At 46.4% G+C, this 23,882-nt stretch overlaps 1 protein-coding gene and 1 long non-coding RNA gene across 3 annotated transcripts; both read left to right on the forward strand.

Annotated features, from left to right (window-relative positions):
• The first annotated feature begins 3,798 nt into the window (after window positions 1-3,798).
• On the forward strand, window positions 3,799-9,077 carry LOC112405804 (uncharacterized). The gene is made up of 3 exons (XR_003004429.1): window positions 3,799-3,934; window positions 8,442-8,525; window positions 8,772-9,077. It is a non-coding gene; the product is annotated as an uncharacterized LOC112405804 (long non-coding RNA).
• Window positions 9,078-15,733: 6,656 nt separating this feature from the next.
• Window positions 15,734-20,198, forward strand: DUSP6 (dual specificity phosphatase 6). 2 transcript variants are annotated; one of them, XM_024754383.1, is made up of 3 exons: window positions 15,734-16,601; window positions 17,218-17,655; window positions 18,697-20,198. In XM_024754383.1, exons 1-3 carry the CDS (start codon window positions 16,202-16,204, stop codon window positions 19,002-19,004), a joined length of 1,146 nt encoding a protein of 381 aa, XP_024610151.1. In that variant the 5' UTR covers window positions 15,734-16,201; the 3' UTR covers window positions 19,005-20,198. The 2 variants fall into 2 exon arrangements, with proteins under 2 accessions (XP_024610151.1, XP_024610152.1); XM_024754384.1 differs by lacking the exon at window positions 17,218-17,655 and having other exon boundaries at window positions 15,750-16,601.
• Window positions 20,199-23,882: the final 3,684 nt, after the last annotated feature.

Genomic DNA, 23,882 nt, shown 5'->3' on the forward strand with positions numbered 1-23,882 from the left:
ATGGGAGCGTATATGTGTCAATCCCAATCTCCCAATTCATCCCATTCTCCCTCCCCCCCCCGCTCCGGGTCCACACGTCCATTCTCTACATCTGCATCTCTATTCCTGCCCTGCAGATAGGTTCATCTGTACCATTTTTCTAGGTTCCACATATATGTGTTAATATATTTGTTTTTCTCTTTCCGACTTACTTTACTCTGTATGACAGACACTAGGTCCATCCATGTTTCTGCAAAAGGACCCAATTTCGTTCCTTTTTATGGCTAATATTCCATTGTATATCTCTACCACATCTTCTTTATCCATTCCTCTTTTGGTGGACATTTAGGTTACTTCCATGACCTGGCTATTGTGAATAGAGCTGTAATGAACATTGGGGTACATGTGTGTTTTTGAATTATGTTTTTCTCAGGGTATATGCCCAGTAGTGGGATTGCTGGGTCATATGGTAGTTCTATTTTTAGTTTTTTAAGGAACCTCCATACTGTTCCCCATAGTGGCTGTATCAATTTACAAAGCCCATCTCCAAAATGTGCTCAGTGAAAAACCAAATCGCACTCCTGTATGTTTAGTCTGCTACTGTTGTGTAACATTGGTAATAACGTCAGTAATAGTAAATGTATACGTTTGTATATGCATAGACTCTCTCTTTGGGAGGATGTACCAGACCAGTTAATAATAGTTGCCTCTAGGGAAAGGAACTAGGTATCTAGGAGAGACTTACTTTTACTCTCTACCACTTCTTTCCTTTTCCATGAAGAAGTATCATCTATCCAAATATAACTCAGTAATGTTTTATTTTTTATTTTTATTATTATTTTTTTTTGCGGCACACGGGCCTCACTGTTGTGGCCTCTCCCGTTGCGGAGCACAGGCTCTGGACGCGCAGGCTCAGCGGCCATGGCTCATGGGCTCAGCCGCTCCGCGGCACGTGGGATCTTCCCGGACCGGGGCACGAACCCGTGTCCCCTGCATCGGCAGGCGGACTCTCAACCACTGCGCCACCAGGGAAGCCCAATAATGTTTTATTTTTTAAGAGAAGAAAAAATTGTACAATATATGTAGACATTTGAAAAGGGGCTTTCATCTAATTCATGAGAAAACTGTATTCTGTAGTTTCAAGTCAACTGGAAGCAGCATACGCATTATTTTTTCATTAATTAAAAAAGACTTTTCTAGAGCAATTTTCGGTTTAGGGCAAAACTGAGCAGGGTGCAACCTCCCCCATTACCAACATCCCCCACCAGAGTGGAACATTTGCTATAAGTGAGGAACCTATGCTGAGACATCATTATCACCCAAAGTCCACAATTTACATAAGGGCTCACTCTTGGTGTGGGACATACTATGAATTTTAACAAATATATACTGACACGTATCCACCATTATAATATTGTTTCACCACCCTAAATATCCTCTGTACTCCACCAATTCATCCCTCTCTCCCTCCAACCCTCAACAGTCACTGATCTTTTTCCTGTCTCTATAGTTTTGTCTTTCCAAGAGCGTCATATAGTTGGAATCATACAGTGTGTAGCCTTTTCAGATTTGCTTCTTTCACTTAGCAATATGCTTTTCAGCTCCTTCCATGTCTTTTCTTTTTTTGTTTTTGTTTTTTTTGTGTTATGCGGGTCTCTCACTGTTGTGGCCTCTCCCGTTGCGGAGCACAGGCTCCGGACGCGCATGCTCAGCGGCCATGGCTCACGGGCCTAGCCGCTCCGCGGCATGTGGGATCCTCCTGGACCAGGGCACAAACCCGTGTCCCCTGCATCGGCAGGCGGACTCTCAACCACTGCGCCACCAGGGAAGCCCCTTCCATGTCTTTTCATGGCTTGATAACTCATTTCTTTTTAGTGCTGAATAATACTCCACTGTCTGGATGTACCACAGTTTATTTATCCCATTCACCTTCTGAAGGACACCTTGTTGCTTCCAAGTTTTAGCAGTTATGAATAAAGCTGCTATAAACATCTGCACGCAGGTTTTTTTTTGTGGACATGCTTTCAACTTCTTTGTGTAAATACCAAGGAGTATGATTGCTGGACCCTATGATAAGAGTATGTCTAGTTTTGTAAGAAGTTGCCAAAATGTCTTCCAAAGTGGCTGCACCATTTTGCATTCCCACAAGCAAAGAATAAGAGCTCCTGTTTCTCCACAACCTCGCCCGCCTCTGGTGGTGTCAGCGTTTCAGATTTTGGCCATTCTGATAGGTGTGCAGTGGTACCTCATTATTGCTTTAATTTGCAGTTCCCTGATTACTTGCCATCTGTATATCTTTGGTGAAGTGTCCATTAAGGTCTTTGGCCCTTTTAAAAATCAGATTGTTCATTTTCTTACTGTTGAGTTTTAAGAGTTTTTTTTTTTCCATATGTTGGGTAACAGTTTTTATCTGATGTGTCTTTTGCAAACATTTTCTCCCAGTCTATGTCTTGCACATTTTTTTGAAAAGAAGTGAATAAGTCACCTTTAAAGATCTAACCAGAAATTAGAACTATCAAATGGTCACATTACTTTATTAGTAAATGGATAAATCTTTATTAATTCCCTTTGTAACGGATTCTTTGTTGCCAGCACAGCCATGTTTCTAGCTGTTTTCCTTGAGCTCTGTGAAGTAAAAGAATCTAACGTGTAATGGGCAAGTAAATGCAAATGCAGACTGGGATGTTGTGATATTTAAACTGCCCTTAAAATAAGAACTAATTTGTGTAAGGATTAAAAAGGGTTATTCTTCTGTAATTTGTAATCTCCCAATTACTTTGTGATGAATTTCACCAGTAAGTTTTCCAAGAAATGCATGTTAAGAGAGAACAAATGAATCAGAATAATTTACTGTACCAGAGCAAATATTTCCATTTGAGAGAACTAATCACTCATTCCTTATGTAACTCCTTAGAAAGTACTGTATATTATCTTCTCCTTATGTGTTCCTGACATGTACCCTTATTATATCACTGTATAATCATTTAGTTTTCATATATAAAACAAAGAACCGTGGAGTTCCTCATTGTAAGTCTAAATCGTCCCATCCTGGGTTGGCAGGACTCTGTCCGTCACCTAACACCACCATCCTTTTTGATCTTGAACTTTGATACTGTTCTACCTGCACACTGAATGCTACTTCGGCAACATTCTCTCTTAGGTCATGGTCCCACCTGTTAGCTTCTTGAGGTGAGTGTCCCCATGTGATTTATCTTTTTATTCCTCAGAAGATCTTGCCCCAACTCAGCAGATATTTTTTAATATGGATGGATGGATTTTTTTAAAGGTAGAAGACAGTCATTTTGACAAAATGGAAAGCATTTTCAGTCTGTACTGCATTCTGTGACAGATACCGGTGATACCCTTCCAAAAAGAGGAGAGAATTCTGCTATGGTTCTGGGCGGTGAAATGGCGATCTAGTTGTCAGAGAGGCCGCGGCAGCAGGTGGAAAAGGCACGGCCAGGTGTCCCTTGCTACCAGGCCAGGGTCTAGGACCCCCAAAACAAGAACACTTGAAAGCATTATGCCCAACTCTTCACTTAAATGACCGTGTTTAGCTCCTTTACAGACAGGGGACACCCCCCACCCGCATTTCAGCAACAGGAGTAACATCCCTTACACTTTTGTTTCTAATGAAAAGAAAAACAATGGGGAGACAAGCTTTTTTTTTTTCTTTTTTACAGGTGGAAGGCCCACGTACCACAAAAAAAAAAAAAAAAAAAAAGAAATGCCACTTCCTGGGTAGTTGAGCAATTGGAGCTTCTGCAGGAACTTAACTGTTTCTGATGCTTTTACTCAACTTTCAACTTATCTGCAGGTCTGAAATTTTCATAATAAAAAGTTAGAGGCGAAAGGCAGTTTGTCTCCTGGAGAGAAATGTCACCAATGGCATTTAGAATAACATTTCCCCCTCTTTCCTGGCTTACAAGCATCTCTCAGCACCTCCCTGTGTGAGGTAAGTTAAGGATTTTGTCATCTTCTATTAATAGGGAGGGACTCTGAGTCACAGAAAGGCTAAGTGATTTTTCTAGCCCCAGAAATAAGAGGAATAAAATGAAGCAAGATGATTAGTACATTATTTTAGGAATAGGACTATTATGGTGGAGAGCATCATTTTCTTGAACAACTGCAATTGCTACCTAACTGGTTTTCCTGCCCCCAGTTTCTCTCTCCCCTCCAGTCTACTCACCCGCTTTGTTACCAGAACCATATTCTGAAATCATGTCACACCCCTGTATAAAAATCTGTGATGACTTCTCACTGCCTAAAGAAAAATTCCAAACTCCTTAGCAGGACGTCCAAAGCCCAGGTCCATCCGGCTTTAAACTACCTTTCCTCTTTCTTTGCCACTCTGTGCCATTTATAACTGCTCAACTGCTCTCTGGTTCTCACGCACGTCCGTCCATGCCTCCAAACCTTCGCTCATGCCATCTGGCTCTCTTACCCAGAAGGCCTTTCTTCTTCTACCCTTCTGGGACCATGGAGAGGGGGGAATCTGCTTACCCACGGGGATCTGACTCGAATATTGTCTTCTCTGGGACACCTACCAACACCCAGGTTCAATGGACCCATTTCCTCCTCTTGTTCCCGTTGTACATTTTTTCTATTGCAATTACTATATTTAGTTTCTTACATTCTAGGAACCTGGGCATGTGTCTAACCTCCCCAGTCAGACTTCTTTTTTGTGACAGCAGGGTCTGACTCTTACTGATTTCCATATGCTCCAGCAATCACTTCAGATCTAGACACACAACAGTGTTCGACGCAAGACTTGATGCTGTTGTCAAGAGAAACCCTCTTTTAGGCAAAACCACAGGCAGATCTGGGTACCGTTTCAGCCCCCTGAAAGAAATCAGAGCTCGTGCCAGTTCAAGAGTTGAGTTGACAAGGACAAGCAGATTAGTTATGTCTGAGGTTGCATTTTTCTGTAACGAAGTTCTGATATTTGCGGATAAAGTGTACTATTTGATTCATCTTTCCAGGTAACCTACAAGAAAATGTCTATACTTTGTGGACCAGAGCTGGTGGGTGAGGAACCTGGCTGTCCAGGCTATTAGGAACTTCTCAAAGTGTGGTCCATCTGTAAGAGCCACTATTGGCTGCTGGACTAAAAGGCAATTGCCTGGGTCCCTCTCTAGACCTCAGTCAGGGTCCCTGAGTGGGAGTCTGGAGTGTGGGCCACAGGCAAGTACCTCCAGCTGTTTCTAAACATTTATTTTGAGACCCACCGGTCTGGCTGGAAACCTCTCCCTAGGCAAGCGGAATGAACGCTGTGAATCCTTCTCAGGCAGAGGTTCTCAGCCCAGGTTGCGTATTGGAATTCCCTGGGGAACTTTTGAAACATATCGATGTCTCGGACCCAGGTATCATTTAAATCGGACTTACTGGAGCTGGGATTTGAGCATCCATATTTTTCAAATGCTTTGCTTCTGAGCCAAGGTGGATGTTGGATAAATGTCAGATTCTTTGGATAAAAATCAGAGGCTTCTAGTGGTTCGAGACCCCAGATTTAGGTCACACTCTTCACTGCACCCCACCTCACTCTCACTATAAAAGTAAATCTCATACCAAATTTAACTAGATATACACACACAAAAATGTTTCAGCAAGTACGTACAGTCATCCAAACTGAGTCCTTCTCTCCACCTCAGTATTTTGATGAACAGCACCTTGCATGAGAGGCCCATGCTGAAGGAAAGGCAGCAACATTCCAAAATGAAACCCAGCAGGGGGTGTAGTCTCACAGGGCAGGGGGCAGGGTCCTAGGTGAAGTGGAGGGTCACAGGCTCCAGTGCTGGAGGCTGCATGGTTACCTATGCAGGTGGTCTGGCTGCCCTCTTTTTTTTTTAAATTTATTTTATTTTATTTATTTATTTTTGGCTATGTTGGGTCTTCGTTGCTGCACGCAGGCTCTCTGTAGCTGCGACGAGCAGGGGCTACTCTTCGTTGCGGTGCGCGGGTTTCTCACTGCGGTGGCTTCTCTTGTTGTGGAGCACGGGCTCTAGGCACGCGGGCTCCAGTAGTTGGGGCTTAGTTGCTCCGCGGCATGTGGGATCTTCCCGGACCAGGGCTCGAACCCGTGTCCTCTGCATTGGCAGGCAGATTCTTAACCACTGCTCCACCAGGGAAGCCCTGGCTGCCCTCTTATATCTTAGTCATACAAGATCCACGGGTCATGTCACACCTCCCCTAACAAGACACATCGCAAGCACCACCAATTTCAGCAACAGATATAACTTTTTAACATGTTTTATGCAAATTAAAAAAAAAACCTCACAGGTCACTGAGTCTAAGGTATTGGTTCATATTAGAGAATGTCACAGCTAATTCTCCATCTTTAAAGCATTAGAGTACTACAGTAGCTATACTGAATTACTTAAAGTAAATTACGGTACAGACACTATAACAAAAGGGCAGAGAAATCCCCATTATAAAGGCTTTTTTCCTGGGAAACTGGTTAGGCGAGAGGGATGGATTGGGGGAGGGAAGGGGCATGACCTGGCAAGGGTTTAGACTTTTGGTAGAGAATCTAAAACTTCTGATGGCTCCAGAGAAACCTAAAATTTGTCAGACATTTAATAAAAACAACCTTGGAATCATGCATGTGCAAAAAATTACTATAGAAACTGAGCTGAGCAGGTGGCCTGTTTACTTAAGGCTAGGCATGCTTCTACCATGTGGCCTTTAGCAGGGCACTCTTGCCAGGCAAGACGTCAGAGGAAGGAAGGAACTTTCCAGAGGAGATTTCTTCGTTGCAGGAGGCCTTAAAAGCTTGAGTATATCAATGTGTGCTCCCATCAGCGACAACAAACCCAGATCACTGAGGATGGTTACATCGCTTGGGCCAGTAGACTTCCAATTCACCTCCTGCAGGCTGTGCAAGCACAGTGCAAGGAAGGGCTGTGAGCCAGCGGTGATGGAGGGGGGAGTGCCTGCTGCTTCAGCAAGTCAGTCCTAGACTGCTGGGAAATCCCTCCAAGACAACCAATGTCCCCAAGGTCCCCAATCTATCCAGATCTCTCAGCACACTGAGATCTGGGCTGCTTGCATCAGCAACTAAGAGGGGTGGTAAAGCAACTGACTCTGTTCTTTAGCATTTTTCTTTCAGAAGCTTGCACTGATTTTTTTTTCTATTCCTAAGAACAAAACTGGCACTGTAGTGTTTTTCATTATATAATCCCTTTTCAGCGAGGTCAGTAAACATTTATTAAGATCTGTGTGTGTGTGTGTGTGTGTGTGTGTGTGCGGGGTGTGTGTGTTAATAATAAAAACAGGTAACTGTCAATGAATTAGTATTGTTTCAGGATTGTTCCTACCCCTTTACAAATGTAACTCATTTATCACAATAGTCCTGTGATATACTATCCCCACTTTACAGATAAGGAAACTGAGGTATATGGCGATTATGTGATTTCCTTCAGAGTCACACTCGAGAAAGGTTTAGAATCCAGATTGGTCTGACTCTAGAACTCCCAGGCTTGCCCAGCAAGATAAAACTGAACAAATAATGTAGATGCTGCTATTTAATAATAGGTTGCATGAAGTCACTCTTATCAGGTAGGGAGCAGCGGGTACTAAAGAGGTTTTGAAGGGACTGAGATATTTAGATTCCAGTGTAATTACCTGATATTTGAGCCCAGCCCTCCCCACTATAAAGCTGTGGTAATAGTATACCTGCTATGCAGAATTATCACCGTAATTAGACTGAACACGTGCAAAGCTTGGTGTTGAATAAATTGTAGCTTTCTGTTGTTATTTTCATGGTATATCCAAATATAGCTTTTGTAATTGACCCACCAAATGCCCTAAAGCAGTACTGCTTAGACTGGGGTTTGGAAGCTCCTGGGGTTCCACAAATATATTCCTGAGGAATCTGTGAGTTCTTAAGTTTGATAAACTGAGCGAAAGCATTCCTTGCATTGTGGACACACAGTCATTTCTACTGACTGCTGAGGCAAAATTAGGCTGGCAGGAAATAATTCCTACTTAGAAAAATAATTAGTTCTCTTACACAACAGCTACCTGTGCTGCTCACACCTGCATAAATAAAGGAACACAAGATGAGGAGAAATGTCACCCGAGGAAACATGGCCCATACAAGGAGGCACAGGGCAAATAAACTGTATGTAGATGCGGCATGGCCAATGCCCAGGATGCTGCACACATGAGGCCCCATGACACGACCAGGGAAGGTTCCTGAAAGATGAATACATAGAGTCCCTCACCTTCCCTGAAGGAAATGTAAGCCTAATTTCCCACCAAGTATCCTCACTGGGGCTTTGGAAATAGTACAATGGGAAGCAAGGTGCTGTCATTCCTTTTCCAAAACAAAAAGCAAACCAGAAAAATCTAACAGTAAGTGAACTTGGCTATACTGCAGATGCAGAGATGTCAACCTCCTGATGATTTCCTACACATACATTTACATGTGCTTTTACTTTCCTACTTTGTGAAAATAAAAGAGAAGAGGGAAGAATGAAGGAATGTTTTCCCATGGGAAGGAAAAGGACAAAAGCATCTGAAAGAAGAAATCAACACTGCTAGCTGTAAGTGAATTTCCTTACTAGAGACTAACTTCCAAAGAATATTCTTGATAGAGTCTCTATGGGATCCTGAATGTACACTAATAGGTATTCCATCAGGGGAGGGGAAACAGAAACACAAGAAAGCTGATGAAGACCTAATTTTTAAAAAACTTCGATTGGGGTCAAGGTCTGAATTTCACCGTAGTTCATACTTTTCTTCAGGTTGTATAATTCCGGCAAGGTATGAAAGTGCCATATCTTTTACAGGAAAGCTCTGACCACTCCCTCCATGTGACTGTGGATGTGACTCTGGAACTGCTGCTGTCTAGCTGCCTGTTAGTCCCCGTGTAAGCTTACCTGCCTTTCCTTCCACGGCTGCATTGTTTGGGGACATTGTTACCCGCCTTCAGTAAGCTCCCTGCAGCTGACCCTGGGGCAAGCTGCATGAAGCTGCAACACCAGAAGCAGTCTGATGGCAAACGAGGATCTGCAGTCATGTTATTTTAATTTGCGGCTCACATTTGAAGCTCCCTGTGGTTTTTTCCATGCACAGCGCATCACTGTGTATTACCTTGGTTTCCTATTGTCAGTCCTTTGGGCCTCTTGGGTTCCACGGTGCCTACCGGTCTGACATAAGTTGCTGTCTTTTCAAGGCACCTGTCAAGAAAGCACAACAGAGTTTTGTGAACCCCATATGCCGTTTATTTAAAGTCAGACTATTTCAAACATATTTCTCAAATGCAGTTGAATTGTGTTCTGAGGTTTAGCTGTCCTGAAACTCACTGACTGTCACTTTTTAAAAAAATTTTTATTGGAATATAGTTGATTTACAATGTTGTGTTAGGTTCAGGTGTACAGCAAAGTGAATCAGTTATACATATACATATATACACTCTTTTTTTTAGATTCTTTTCCCAAATAGGTCATTACAGAGTATTGAGTAGAGTTCCCTGCGCTATACAGTAGGTCCTTATTACTTACCTATTTTATATATAGAAGTGTGTGTGTGTCAATCCCAATCTCCCAATTTATCCCTCCCGCACTTACCCCCTGGTAACCATAAGTTTGTTTTCTACATCTGTTACTCTACTTCTGTTTTGTAAATAAGTTCATTGGTACGCTTTTTTTAAGATTCCACATATAAGTGATATCATATGATATTTGTCTTTCTCTGTCTGACTTCACTCCACTGACTGTCACTTTGAGGGCCTCCCTGGGACCTCGAAAAAACCTGAATCCTGGATATGCCACAGAGTCCATTTTAGGGACTTCCCTGGTGGCACAGTGGTTAAGAATCCACCTGTCACTGCAGGGGACGTGGGTTCGATCCCTGGTACATGCCACATGCCGTGGAGCAACTAAGCCTGTGTGCCACAACTACTGAGCCTTCACTCCAGAGCCGGCGAGCCACAACTACTGAGCCCACGCACCACAAAACATTGTTACCCGCCTTCAGTAAGCTCCCTGCAGCTGACCCTGGGGCAAGCTGCATGAAGCTGCAACACCAGAAGCAGTCTGATGGCAAACGAGGATCTGCAGTCATGTTATTTTAATTTGCGGCTCACATTTGAAGCTCCCTGTGGTTTTTTCCATGCACAGCGCATCACTGTGTATTACCTTGGTTTCCTATTGTCAGTCCTTTGGGCCTCTTGGGTTCCACGGTGCCTACCGGTCTGACATAAGTTGCTGTCTTTTCAAGGCACCTGTCAAGAAAGCACAACAGAGTTTTGTGAACCCCATATGCCGTTTATTTAAAGTCAGACTATTTCAAACATATTTCTCAAATGCAGTTGAATTGTGTTCTGAGGTTTAGCTGTCCTGAAACTCACTGACTGTCACTTTTTAAAAAAATTTTTATTGGAATATAGTTGATTTACAATGTTGTGTTAGGTTCAGGTGTACAGCAAAGTGAATCAGTTATACATATACATATATACACTCTTTTTTTTAGATTCTTTTCCCAAATAGGTCATTACAGAGTATTGAGTAGAGTTCCCTGCGCTATACAGTAGGTCCTTATTACTTACCTATTTTATATATAGAAGTGTGTGTGTGTCAATCCCAATCTCCCAATTTATCCCTCCCGCACTTACCCCCTGGTAACCATAAGTTTGTTTTCTACATCTGTTACTCTACTTCTGTTTTGTAAATAAGTTCATTGGTACGCTTTTTTTAAGATTCCACATATAAGTGATATCATATGATATTTGTCTTTCTCTGTCTGACTTCACTCCACTGACTGTCACTTTGAGGGCCTCCCTGGGACCTCGAAAAAACCTGAATCCTGGATATGCCACAGAGTCCATTTTAGGGACTTCCCTGGTGGCACAGTGGTTAAGAATCCACCTGTCACTGCAGGGGACGTGGGTTCGATCCCTGGTACATGCCACATGCCGTGGAGCAACTAAGCCTGTGTGCCACAACTACTGAGCCTTCACTCCAGAGCCGGCGAGCCACAACTACTGAGCCCACGCACCACAACTACTGAAGCCTGTGCACCTAGAGCCTATGCTCCGCAACAAGAGAAACCACCGCAATGAGAAGCCCATGCACCGCAACGAAGAGTAGCCCCCACTCGCTGCAACTAGAGAAAGTCCACGTGCAGCAAGTAATACCCAACACAGCCAAAAATAAAAAAACAAATAAAAAAACAAAGACTCCATTTTTAATTCAGATCTTCCAAAACATACTCTCTCTATTGGGTGAAAATCTGTTTAACTATTTTCACATGAGTGTTAATTAATGTCATTATATTCATAGAGATTACTCCAAGATTAAAGGTCATACTAACCCTTTCAGGTCTCATCAATCGCAAGTGTTCTCAAATGCAGGAAAATTCCTGCAAAGTTGGAATGCTTCTCCAATAACCAAGCAAACATTTATAACTGAAAGATTTTCTTTTAAGGAATTTTCCAGGGGGAAACACCAGGAAGAATTCAAGCACGAGTGCTCATTGCACGCACACACTATCACACAGAGAGACAGTAGGATCTATGAAATTGTTTCTGTGCACTTATGAAAATGGATCAGAGATGACCTGCTGTACTCTCCAGCCTTTAAACATAGCTCTCTACACGTGACTGATACCCTAGGCAGGGAACTGAGGCCTCTGGAAGTAAGGAAGCCTGTGGTTCTTATAGTCACTAGAGCTCTCCTGAGAAAGCTTTTCCTGGGGGCCCCAGGCCTCATCTTTGATGAGATTCAAAGCAGGATCACCAGCAACAGCGAGTCAGTTTTATGCAGAAATGAAGCAATGAGTTTAAAAACCGTTGAATACCTACTTTGTGCCCTTTGTGTGTCATCTTGGCTGTCTCTATCCTCGCAGTCCTTTGAGGCAGGTGTAACTATTCCCCACTTTACATACTGCTGAATTCCTTTCCTTGCTTTATTTTTCTCCATAGCACTTTTCCTTTCTAATATACTGTATAATTATTTATTTTGCTCATTGTCTCTTGTTACTAGAATATAAGCTCCAGGAGGGCAGGGTTCTTGTCTGTTTTATTCACTGCTGCTTTCCTGGAGCTAGAGTAAATGAGCGAGTGAGTGAATGAGCGTATGAATGAATGAATGGAGGCCCGGAGAGGTTAAGTGACTTTCCCCTATCAAAATACTAGTTAGAGACAGAGCTAAGATTTGAACTCAGGCCCACGTGCTACACTGAGACACATCAGTAATGGTAGATGCGAGGATTACCATCTAAGACATACTCTAAGAAAGAAAACTGTATGGGCATTTATTGAATGGTTGACTAATGAAAAGGTGCATACAGTCAAAGAAAACCGCCAGATGTAAAAGGAGCAGGAAGGAAATGAGCCTAACTTTTGATCCTTGACATCTGTGGGGAAGGAGCAACATAATTTGTGAAGCCCGGAAATGCCTGGTGGTCAAAATTCAAAGTGCAGACCTTGAATCCTTCAAATTTCAGCAGCAACAGCAGAGCGCGGTGGGCGCGGTCTCCACAACACCCTGTAATATGGGTATGTGGTAGTCCTTGAGGCTCTGTGAAGAGTCAGGCTTCAAATCCTGACCCCACCGTTGGCTCCTGTGTGACCTCAGGCAAATTCCTTAATCTCTGTAAATGAGGATAATTTGCATGGGTTTTCTGAAGACTGACGGAAATATGCATGTAAACACAGAAATCAAGACCATGCCCACCAGGTGGTAAATACCCACTACATATGACTTCTATTATATCAGCTTAGTGTACAGAGTGTTTAAGAGGGGACCAGTAGGGAGAAGTTAGAAGGGTAGCTGGGTATATTCGGTATTTAACTGTGTTAAAGAATTTTGATCGTGGTCTGTAACAGCACCTGCTTTGCTTGACGGCTAAATTGGCATGGATTTAACTGCTTAGTGCAGTTCTTCAGAGGATTTCTCCTTAGACTAGGGAATTTCAGGCGGGCTGTTAGGCATCAAAGGGCGTCTTTGGGATTGAAAGGACGGGGGCCATTCTGCAGGTTCAGAATTCAGAAAGATAAAAATAATATTAACAGTTAATGACACACCAACAACGTCTTAGGGCATCTCACTTTACCCATTCAGTCATCACAGCGATTCTGTCATTTTCCGTATGCCAGCGTGGAAGACTACGGCTTAAAAGAGTTAGACGATGTAATCAAGGTCGCACATTTAGGAAGGGGTGAGGGTACAATTCAAACCCAGGCCGCCCCACTCCAGACGCCCTTTCTTTATACCGCACGTTTTAGGACCGAGCGGTCTGAATGCCATTTTATACAGTGTCCTGAGAAGGACTGAGGGTTCAGAAGCATGGGTAAAGCTAAATGTTTCAGGTTTGAGAAGTGTTGCAACCATCTTTCCAAACTGATGCCCAGGCTCAGGTAACAGCACTTTAAAAATAGCTAAGTGGAAAACAATTTCCCTTCTTGCATTTTCTGTCGGAGGTCTTGGGCTGAAAGATTATGCACTTCTCAGTTCCGCTGCAAGGCATCCTGCTTCTCCCCTCCTCGCCTCCAGGTCCCAGTAACAGAAAGGTCTCGGGGTAGGGACATCTGCAACAGGTGGAGGCGGATCGAAGGCGTCAACTCCAGCGCAGGCCTCCTCCAGCTGGAACTGGATGATATCCAGTGAAATATGGGAGCTCTGTTCCAAGGGATGCCCAAAAAAGGCGCGGGGATAGGAGCGCTGCAACTCCCACCTTCACCGAACACGCTCCTCCAGGGGCGGCCTGACTGTAGCAAAGCTCCAAAATTGGCAACCTGGGCCTAGCAGCCGCCTTTTTTTAGCCTACATTCCCCAAACCAGAGAAGAGGCGGGTGACTAAAAATGCAAATTGGAGCGGGGGGGTCAGCAGGCCGGCCCGTGGGTGTGGGGCGTCTGGCTTGGGGAGACCCCGCGACCTCAGGTGCCCTCGGCGATATCAGCGGTGGACGCAGAGCGCCGCGAGGGCGCTCGGAAAAGCCGCTCCCCGCCGAGCGGCTGCCTCCGCTTCCGCCTCCCAGGCGGCGGCGGCGGCGGCGGCGGGACAATGCGCGCCCTCTTTTCCGCCGTGGGTTAGGGAGGGGCAGCCGGATTAGGGCCCGCGCCTTCCGGCCGCAGGCCCCCATCCTCCACCTCCGCTGCGCGCCGCGCAGGCCGCACACAGGTGGCTTTCCGCTCGGGAGCTGCAGCCCCGGTACTTTTATATAACAACAGAGTTCTGCGCGCCTGGAATGCGTCTACCCGCCGCCGCCGCGGCCCCCGCCCGCCACGCCTCTATCCGGACCCCGCCGCCCGCCCCGCTCCGCCGTACCCCGGCCGAGCGCAGCTCGCTGGCCTAGCGAGCACCTCCCCAATTACCTGCTGGCTCTGCAGCGCGGCAGACACTTTCCCCAGGACTCCCAGCTCTCCTCGGGAGCAGGGGCTCACGGCAGGCACTTCTCCTCGCCCCACACCCACCCCAGGCCTCTCCGGAGCCCGAAGTCCCGCATCGGCCCTGCACCGGTCCTCGGTGTCGCCGGACGCCCCGCGCCCGCTGAACGAGGAGGCGGAGGCGGCGGGTGCTAACGAGGAGCGCAACGCGTAGGAGCGGGCGGTGCTCCGCGAGGGCCCGGCGACTCGCAGGGGAGGGGATGCCCGGGCAGGGAAGGGGGTGACCCTGTGCGGGAAGTCGGGGGCGGGAGGGAGTCTCCCTTTTGACATGCCTCGGTCTACAGTAACCAATCGCCGAGCCCTCCAGAGCCCCCGCAGCCTGCAGGCCTTGCGGGAGGACTTCCCCAGGCTTTGCGGATGGTGGGGACAGACGGCCGGGCTCCGCGTGCCCTTGGTGCACCTCGCCCAGGCGGCCCTTCCAGGCGGGCTCCTGTGTCGGAAGCTGAGCTAGCTTGCTCAGAAATGATTAACGAGCGCTACCCGCCCCCCTCCCAGGGCGCAGTGGGCGGGGGCGGGGGATTTGGATCCCCGTAACAATGGTTCATAACACCCCACGCCCCCGGAGAGGAATAAAAGCATCGGACTGCCCAACGAGTTTGTTCCTGCAGTCTCCACTGTTTAAAAAAAAAAATTAATTAAAACGCTCTTTTTAAAGAAAAAGCTTGCTTTCTATTCTCTGGACAACCAAGCATTTGTTTGTTTGCTTGCTTAAAAATGTTTCAACAAAATCCTGGTTTGTTCAAAAGATGTTGGATTAGCATTTAACACCTCATCGGTCACTAAAGCCCGGGCAGTTCACCAGCCCCAACACAGCCTCAGCTAAAAGAACATCAGAGTAAACAGAGCTGGGCTTTTTAAGCTGGCAAACAAATGCCACACACTGCCTAAGGGGGGTGGGGGTGGGGTTAACGTGAACTCCAGTCCAAATGAGTTTAAAGGGAATAAAAGGGAAAAAGTCAGCACAAGTTTCCCTAAAGCTAGCTTGCGCGCCCAGGCGTCGCGAACAAGGGCTTTTGTGCCTGCTAATTGCACCATTTGTGCGCAAAAGTTCCGAAGCGAAGTGTGAACTCTCAACAGAAGGAAACATGAGACAACTGAAGTGCCCTGGTTTGTGTGCCCTGCTCCTCCTCCACCACCGCCTCCTCTTCTTTCTCCTTCCTCCCGCCGAGCCCGCTGTTGCAGCTTGTTTGCACTGGGGCTTATCCGGAGCGGAAATTCCTTTCCGTTTTTGTGAATGACAAACTCATTAACAATTCATCAACACAACCTGTTCCAGCCGGCCCGTCCCCACGGCAACAGCCCCTTCCGCAGCGCGCTCATTGGCTGGCCTGGAGAATGTATCCATTGAGACGCTCGCTGTTTGTATCCATTGAGGAGCTGCCTCGCTAGGGGGGTGTGCGAGGCTTGAGTCTAAGGGAGAGTGAGCAAATCGAGGCTTGAATAGTCCTAGGAGAAAGACGCCCGGGTGGATTTGAGGTGCAGTCTTGGAGGGAGGGATTAGGAGCCGCTGGGTTTTTTTTTTCCTCCCCTCTGAGTACCACGGAGTCCGAATTAATTGGATTTCATTCACCGGGGAGGAACAAAACTCTTCGGGCAGCTTCATTCAGAGAGATTCATTGACACTAAGAGCGAGCGGCTGCAGCTGGGTGCAGAGGGAACCGCCGGCTTCACTTCTGTCTCGCCTGCCCCAACCGCTAACCGGGTTTGGGAAGGGCGAGGTGGAATTCAACCCCGCTCTGAGAGCGGCGGCTTCGCGCGGCGCGCTCGGCCTATGCCTGCCCCGAGGGGCGTCTGGTAGGTACCCCGCCCTCTTCGGCAGCTCGACCCTCATGATAGATACGCTCAGACCCGTGCCCTTCGCGTCGGAAATGGCGATCAGCAAGACCGTGGCGTGGCTCAACGAGCAGCTGGAGCTGGGCAACGAGCGGCTGCTGCTGATGGACTGCCGGCCCCAGGAGCTGTACGAGTCGTCGCACATCGAGTCAGCCATCAACGTGGCCATCCCGGGGATCATGCTGCGGCGCCTGCAGAAGGGCAACCTGCCGGTACGCGCGCTCTTCACGCGCGGCGAGGACCGGGATCGCTTCACCCGGCGCTGCGGCACCGATACCGTGGTGCTCTACGACGAGAGTAGCAGCGACTGGAACGAGAATACGGGCGGCGAGTCGGTGCTCGGGCTGCTGCTCAAGAAGCTCAAGGACGAGGGCTGCCGGGCGTTCTACCTGGAAGGTACGAGCAGGGGGAGCTCCGCGCGGGGGCAGGACGGGGGACACCGGGCTGCGAGCTGCAGGCGGGACGCGCGTGCTGGAAGCGCCCCTGCAGCGCTCGGCTGGCGCTTCTGAGCCGCGCTGCTGCGCCAGGGGCAGTCTGCCGGCTCCCGGCTGCGAACCTCTCTAGAGTCCCGCACCCGCGAGCCGGGCCCGCGCGGAATCGACCGGCTTCCGGCCGCAGGCGCTAGCCGGTTCTTTCTAACTAGGTCTCCTTCCTACCCGGGATATTCCCCGCCATTCCCTGCTTTCTATCGTTCGATTTTGAGTTCAGATTTTGCAGGACGGCAGAGGTCGTTGGGGTGCAGATTGACCCCTTCTAGCCCTTCAAGATATTCGGAAAAGTTGCCATTTTGTGCGTTTCCGGATTCGGAAGAATAAAGGTTCCCAGGGGAGGCGGGCCCGTTCGTTCTGTTCCCAAGGGTGCACACTTCAGTGTCTTTCTCTTGTATCTGGCTCTGTGTGCAGGGCGGCTGGAAGGGTTCTGTGGTGTGTTTCTGCGTGAGGCTGCGGCTCTCAAAGCTGTGAAAACTACTACGGGATCTCCGGTTACATGATTGCTTTTCTCGTCCTGGCAGGTGGTTTCAGTAAGTTCCAAGCCGAGTTCGCTCTGCACTGCGAGACCAATCTAGACGGCTCGTGTAGCAGCAGCTCGCCACCGTTGCCAGTGCTGGGGCTCGGGGGCCTGCGGATCAGCTCCGACTCCTCCTCGGACATTGAGTCTGACCTTGACCGAGACCCCAGTAGTGCAACGGACTCGGATGGCAGCCCGCTGTCCAACAGCCAGCCTTCTTTCCCCGTGGAGATCTTGCCCTTCCTCTATTTGGGTTGTGCCAAGGACTCCACCAACCTGGACGTGTTGGAGGAGTTCGGCATCAAGTACATCTTGAACGTCACCCCCAATTTGCCGAATCTCTTTGAGAACGCGGGAGAGTTCAAATACAAGCAGATCCCCATCTCGGATCACTGGAGCCAAAACCTGTCCCAGTTTTTTCCTGAGGCCATTTCTTTCATAGGTGAGACTTGAACAGTCCTCGCTCAGACTTTGAAATGCAAAATTCCTAACCTTTCCTAGAGTTCAAGCTGTTCATCTTTCTTGCTGCTTGCTAATTTGTGGGGCTGCCGGTCTCTGATGTTCCAAGGGCGTTCTTAATTCTGGTTTATCTTCTTGCTAAGAAAAAGTGCCTTTTGACAAGGCTGCAGACCACAGGTGTATCTGAAATGCTGTCTGCTGCTTGGCTCTGAACTCAGTCATTTGAAAGGGAGACCATTCGTAAGTAGACAACAGAATTTTCCCACAATCTTTGGACTAGAGGAGGGCCAGATAATAGTACTCAAGGTAGACAGGAATTCTAGCATGACTTTGTAATTTTAAAAGACCTGGGAGTTGTTTGAGAATACGAAGTTAGGCGTTGGAAAGCCCTGTGAATGCTAGATGTTGTAATCCAGCTGAATGTTACTGTGATACCGGTTCACAGTGAGACAGTGAGGGTAACCTGAGCCCAGCAGGAAGGACTGTGGGCTGAAAGCCTGGAGAAGCGAATCTCCAGGCATTGTAATGCATTTCCTATTACAAAGGAACTCATTTTCAGGCCATGTCGACATCCTGTTCCTCCTAATGGGCTGTCCCCTGTGACTTCCCTCTCTCTTTTAAAATGCCTGAATATCTCCATTGTTAGCTGCACAACAGTTGGAGAATAATTTAATAGACCCTTGCAGTCTGCTTGTCTGTATAAAAGGCATTCACGACCATATTGCAGGGTTTCTGGTATTCACATGCTGGGGCAAAGAATGCACACATTAAGGAGTTTTTTGTTGGCGGGAACTTAATACAAAAGCTCCCTTCTCAGAAAATATCTGAAATATGTAATTGTGCCCAGTGTACATGTTTTATCACAGTGATACATTTTCTGCTGCCTGCAGGGTTCAACTGCTGCACACAATTATTTTTAATCTTTTTTATTATTATCATTATTATTCAGTTTTTAGACTGGTCGTTCACAAAGGGTGGTTTTCAGTCTACTGACATTTTGCCTTTCTTTTTTGTGTGTTTACAGATGAAGCCCGGGGCAAAAACTGTGGTGTCTTGGTGCATTGCTTGGCTGGCATCAGCCGCTCAGTCACTGTGACTGTGGCTTATCTCATGCAGAAGCTTAACCTGTCAATGAACGATGCTTATGACATTGTGAAGATGAAGAAATCCAACATCTCCCCCAACTTCAACTTCATGGGCCAGCTGCTGGACTTCGAGAGGACGCTGGGACTCAGCAGCCCCTGTGACAACCGGGTCCCAGCACAGCAGCTCTATTTCACCACGCCCTCCAACCAGAATGTCTACCAGGTGGACTCCCTGCAATCCACGTGAAAGGCCCCACACTGGGATGTGTCCGTTCTTCAGCAGTTTCTCTTAGCAGCATCAGCTGGGCTGCTTTCTTTGTATGTGGCCCAGGTGTCAACATGACACCAGCTGTCTGTATTAGACAAGGTTACCACGTGTGGAATTGGTTATTCCAAAGGGAGAGATTTGCTCCATTCTCGTTGGAAGAACAGGACCTGCTGTATAGATACAGGCAGTAGGTTTGCTCCACACCCATGTGTACAGCCTACCCCTGCAGGGACTGGGATTCGAGAACTTCCAGGTATATAGGGTAGGACCAAATGGTAGGGTAGGAGCATGTGTTCTTTAGGGCCTTGTATGACTGTTTCCTTTTGCATCTGGAACTGACTCTATATTGTCTTCAGTGAAGACTGACTCAATTTTGCATATAGAGGAGCCAAAGAGAGGTTTCAGCTCTGTATTTGTAGTATCAGTTTGCAAAAAAAAAAAGAAAATAAATAAATAATCAATCAAATGAATCTGATACTCCATTTGATTATTGTAAATATTTGATCTTAAATCATTTGACAGTGTTTGTTTGAACTGTGTTTGTTTTTCCTTTGATGGGTTTAAAAGAAATCGTCCAAAGGGAGAAAGAGCAGTATGCCACTTCTTAAAACAATTGAAACTTTTGCTCTTTTCTAATCCAAAGGATATATTTGCAGCATGCTCGACTTTACCAATTCTGAATGACGTTTTCATGGACACTTATGATCACAGAGACCCTGTTATGGTGCAGTCTCCAGTGTCTTTCATATATCTTCCTTGTGACCTTATTTTTTTCTCTTAATGTAGTTTGACTCTGCCTTACTTTTGTAAATATTTTGGCTTGTATTGTCTCAAAGGGGATATCTTGGAAAGACACCAAAATCATGGGCTCACTTTTTTTTTTTAAACTTCAGCTGTGCTAAACAGTATATTACCTCTGTACAAAATTCTTCAGGGAGTGTCACCTCAAATGCAATACTTTGGGTTGGTCTCTTTGCTTTTTAAAAACAATTTGTGCGTAACTGGAAGCGTGTGTGTGAGCGTGGGGACCCATTCAACAGGCGACATGCATATGATTGTGAAGGAGGGAGACAAGTGGCTCCATTATGTTCATGGTGTAAAGTTCTGAGCTGAAATTTATTATAAGAATGTAAAACCTTAAATTATTAATAAATAACTATTTTGGCTATTGAATGTGTATTTTTAAAATCTCTCCTTAATTGTACTTACATGTGAAGTGACTCATTTTAGGACTTTTTCAGTTGGGGATTGATATTGGCTTGTAAAGTACATGTAGGAATAATGGGGCAAAGTTCTCATCTTTTAAGCTATTTCCAAGAATTTTTCAGGTGTATCTTTTGCTTCAAATAAAAGTGACAAGGGATTGACTATATCATTCCTATGGATAACACTTTATACGAAGGGAAGAGAGTGATTACATCATTCCAATGGACAATACTTCCTAATAAGTTCTGGCTTACTTAAGAAAATTGTAATGCTCTTGAAGAAAAATGAAGTCTCAGAGCCCAGCTTGCTGAACTATAAGATTTGGTTATTCATGAATAGTCTTAAAGGGGGGGGGCACCAGAATAACAAGGTGACAGTTGCAATGTTCACCTCTCTTTCCTTCCCTCTCAGGGTCTTCTGCTCAATAATACTTAGACATGCCAGGGAGAAAATAGAGATGATTCTTTTTCTGGTCTGTAACTGTCTGGCAATTCTACCTGCGAATTCTAGCGTTGGAATAACAAATGAGTCTGGGATGATGTCTCCCCTTTCCTTTCTCGTGTACAGGGCAGGGCATAGCTAAGCTTTCTCCCCGAGTCTAGATGTAGCCACGGTTTCACGTTGGCACTTGAAATGAAGCCTTGCCACTCCTAATGTGCTTTGTACTTTGATTTAGAACGTGGGCCAGAAACTCCTGTTGGAACTTTATGTTGAGGTTATTTTGGACAGTTACTTTAAAGGCTTAATATCCTGTCGTTTTCCTTGGGACACACCTCTCCTCGTCCTGAGTGTCAAAATACACAAATCAAAATAAAGGGCAGGTGTATGAAATCAAAAGGATTAGAACATAAATTTCCAGCCCTTTTTGAATGAGCTTGGTCCCTTGGTCTGCAGTGGGGAGAAAGATGGGCTTTTCACCCACACGGTACCTGTGAGATACCAGTTGAATTATTTGGTAGGAGGCAAGTAGCCCTGATTTTATGGCAATCATATCAAGCCGTCCAGTGTGACTTTTAGCACCTAGGCATGTATAAAAGGCAGAAACAGTGCAAAAAAACACCAAGTCAGTCTCTCCCATTTGGGTGCCCCAAGTCAGCCAGAGCTCCGAAAGGAGAAGTGGGTTGCAGTTCAACTTGGCTCGTGTTAATCCAGTTCTGAACGGTTTCCGCTCCTGGCATTCCCTAAACTGCCTCTTCAAAGTAGGGATTTGCAAGCAGCGTTAGCAATTTCCTGTCCAGCTGCAGCTCGAGTAGCTGCGTGCTTCTCCACACACCTCCCCCCGCCCCACCACTTTTCTCTGATTTCTTTTCTCTTTCTTTTTTCTTTAATATGGGCGGTGGATAATTTTAGTGCATTTCCTCTTTGTGGATTATCGTCTCCTTTCCTTCTAGAACCTGCATACACTGAGTTCCTACAGCTCTGCTCAAGCCGACAGCTGGCCTCCCCAGCACTTCCTCTCGTTTCACTGTGGGTTTGTTGTTTGTCAGTCCACTTCTGAAATTAATAATGTTTTCTGGCCAAGTGCCACAAGCCATTACCACAAAGGGGAAGTAACACATATGAATAGCAGGAAGCCATGCAGGGTCACAGTGTGAGCTGAACCTGTGGCAGGAGCATAATTGAGCCTGGCCCATTCAGCAAGTGTCTGACAGCGATTTGTGGGGAGAGGGAGCTCCCTGCATTTAAGCAGCTCAAGCTGTGAAAAAAAAAAAGTTTCCAATAAACTGGTAGCAAATGGTCTTTGTCATCAGTGTGAATAAAAGAGAGGCAGCAAGAAGAGTTTAGGGCCCCCATAAAGTTAGCAAGGTTTGGGATTTCTCCCCCCTCTCCCGGCATACTGTTTCATAAGGCTGGTAAACAGAGGGGCGCCTGCTTCCCTCCATCGCCACAAAGGGACTCCTGTTAAATGGGTGTTTTTACGGTTCACACAGGCCAGAAGATTCAAACAGCTCTTCTCTTCCGTTATTTTTCTTCTCTGGAAGGTGGAAGGTTGTAACTGACAGCCTGGGCCCCCATCTCACCCCACACCTCCCTTTCTCCTGGCCATCCCTCAGTTCCTTTGGTTCCTTTGTGCTCACAGGAGCCCTTGAAGGCGATCATTTTGCATCTTGGAGTTGGGCTCACTTCCTGAATGGAGCCCTGCACGGTTACTAGGGCAACCTTTGCCAACAGCTGCAGCTCCCTGGCCTCCCGCCTCACCTGCTGTCTCCATTAGCGGTTTGCTCAGGTCTCTGGGCAAGCGGTACCTTTCCTGGCCTTCTGCAGGGGGCTGGGGGCGGGGGGGGCCCTTTCCCGGACGTTGTCTGCAGGTTTCGTGGGGCTGCAGGAGACTTAGAAGATGTACTGCTTAATGGTCAGAACTGGTCTTAGGTTTAAAATCAGACGGAGAAAGGCTTATCTGGGGATAGAAATACCAGCACAGCCTTTAAAGGAGTGAAAATGGAGACTTGCTTGAACCAACAATTAGAAGACCTGAACTCTGACTCTCACTAATGAATCAGAAGCCCTGGGCAAGTCACCCAACCTCACCAAGTCTCTTTTTTTCTTGTCTATAAAATGAGAGAGTTTTTAACCTCTCATTCTAGGATTCTTTTATCATTCCAGTGTTCTGGTACACAAACTAGATGGTAAAACGAGGTGCAGATGAGGGGAAACAAATAACATTTACTGAGGGTATTAGATACTGTACTTCGTTTACAATATTATCTCATTTAATCCTCAGAGCAGCTCCGAGATGGATCCTATAACCATCCTTATTTTTCAGCAAGGAAACTGAGGCAGAGAGAGGCCAATAGAGCCTGAAGTCACCTCGTGGGAATTGGTAGAACTTTGAGGCTTTGGCTCTTCTTGTAAACTGCTTGTCATCAGTATTTGCTCGTCTTTATAAAGTCCTGTGATGCTGGCTAGGAAGTGGTGACCCCGTTTTACAGCCGAGGAAGTGGAGGAAGCAGAGTCAAGTGACCTGCCAAATCAAACCCGAATTCGACAGCCAAATCAAGAGAGAGTCAGAGGACCCCACCTGATATGTCATCAGAGAGATGTCAGGTCTGCCTAGAAGCTTCCATCCTCCCTCTCCACGGAGAAGTTACTCTATGTTGGACCCATGAGCACATAAATTACAAAGCTGATGTCCCTAACGAGCTCTAGAGTGGCTAGCAGCTGGCCAGCTGGCCCTGAACCTTGCCCATACTCCCCTTTCAGGATTACACAAGTGAACTGGCCCCAGAGATAGTCACTTCCTCACTGTGATCCTCTTGGAGGAAAGCTGGCCTGGCGAGGGTGGAAGAGAGGAGAGAGAGAGAGAGAGAGAGAGGGAGGGAGAGGGAGAGAGAGAGAACCATGGAAGGCTGCAGAATAAGAGGGGCATATTAGAAAATAGTGGAGGAGCAGAACACAACAAAGGCAAATCACGTGAAAGCTGGCCGTAAGTAAAGATTCTTGAAAAGTCATCTTGAAAAATCAGTCTTCAGACTTTAAACTGCTTCAAAAGGGTTACTTTGGGTGTAAATTTATATGCAGTTCCTCACACTGTAACAGTCATTTTCCAAAAGATTCTGCAGACTTTCCAATATGCGTACTCCTCTTGTGTTTCTACCACAGTGGGCCCTGAATTAGTCTGGTTTTGGTGACGGAATCTTTAAACTTCTTTAA

Source organism: Neophocaena asiaeorientalis, unplaced genomic scaffold (assembly GCF_003031525.2).
Source record: "Neophocaena asiaeorientalis asiaeorientalis breed wild unplaced genomic scaffold, Neophocaena_asiaeorientalis_V1.1 scaffold92, whole genome shotgun sequence".
NCBI lineage: Eukaryota > Metazoa > Chordata > Mammalia > Artiodactyla > Phocoenidae > Neophocaena > Neophocaena asiaeorientalis.

Excerpts from the sequence above, each read along its gene's own strand:
- DUSP6 (XM_024754383.1), top strand. The coding sequence starts at position 16,202 with ATGATAGATACGCTCAGACCCGTGCCCTTCGCGTCGGAAATGGCGATC. Across the intron at positions 16,602-17,217 it reads CCGGGCGTTCTACCTGGAAG|GTGGTTTCAGTAAGTTCCAA; the intron begins GTACGAGCAGGG and ends TCGTCCTGGCAG. Across the intron at positions 17,656-18,696 it reads TGAGGCCATTTCTTTCATAG|ATGAAGCCCGGGGCAAAAAC; the intron begins GTGAGACTTGAA and ends GTGTGTTTACAG.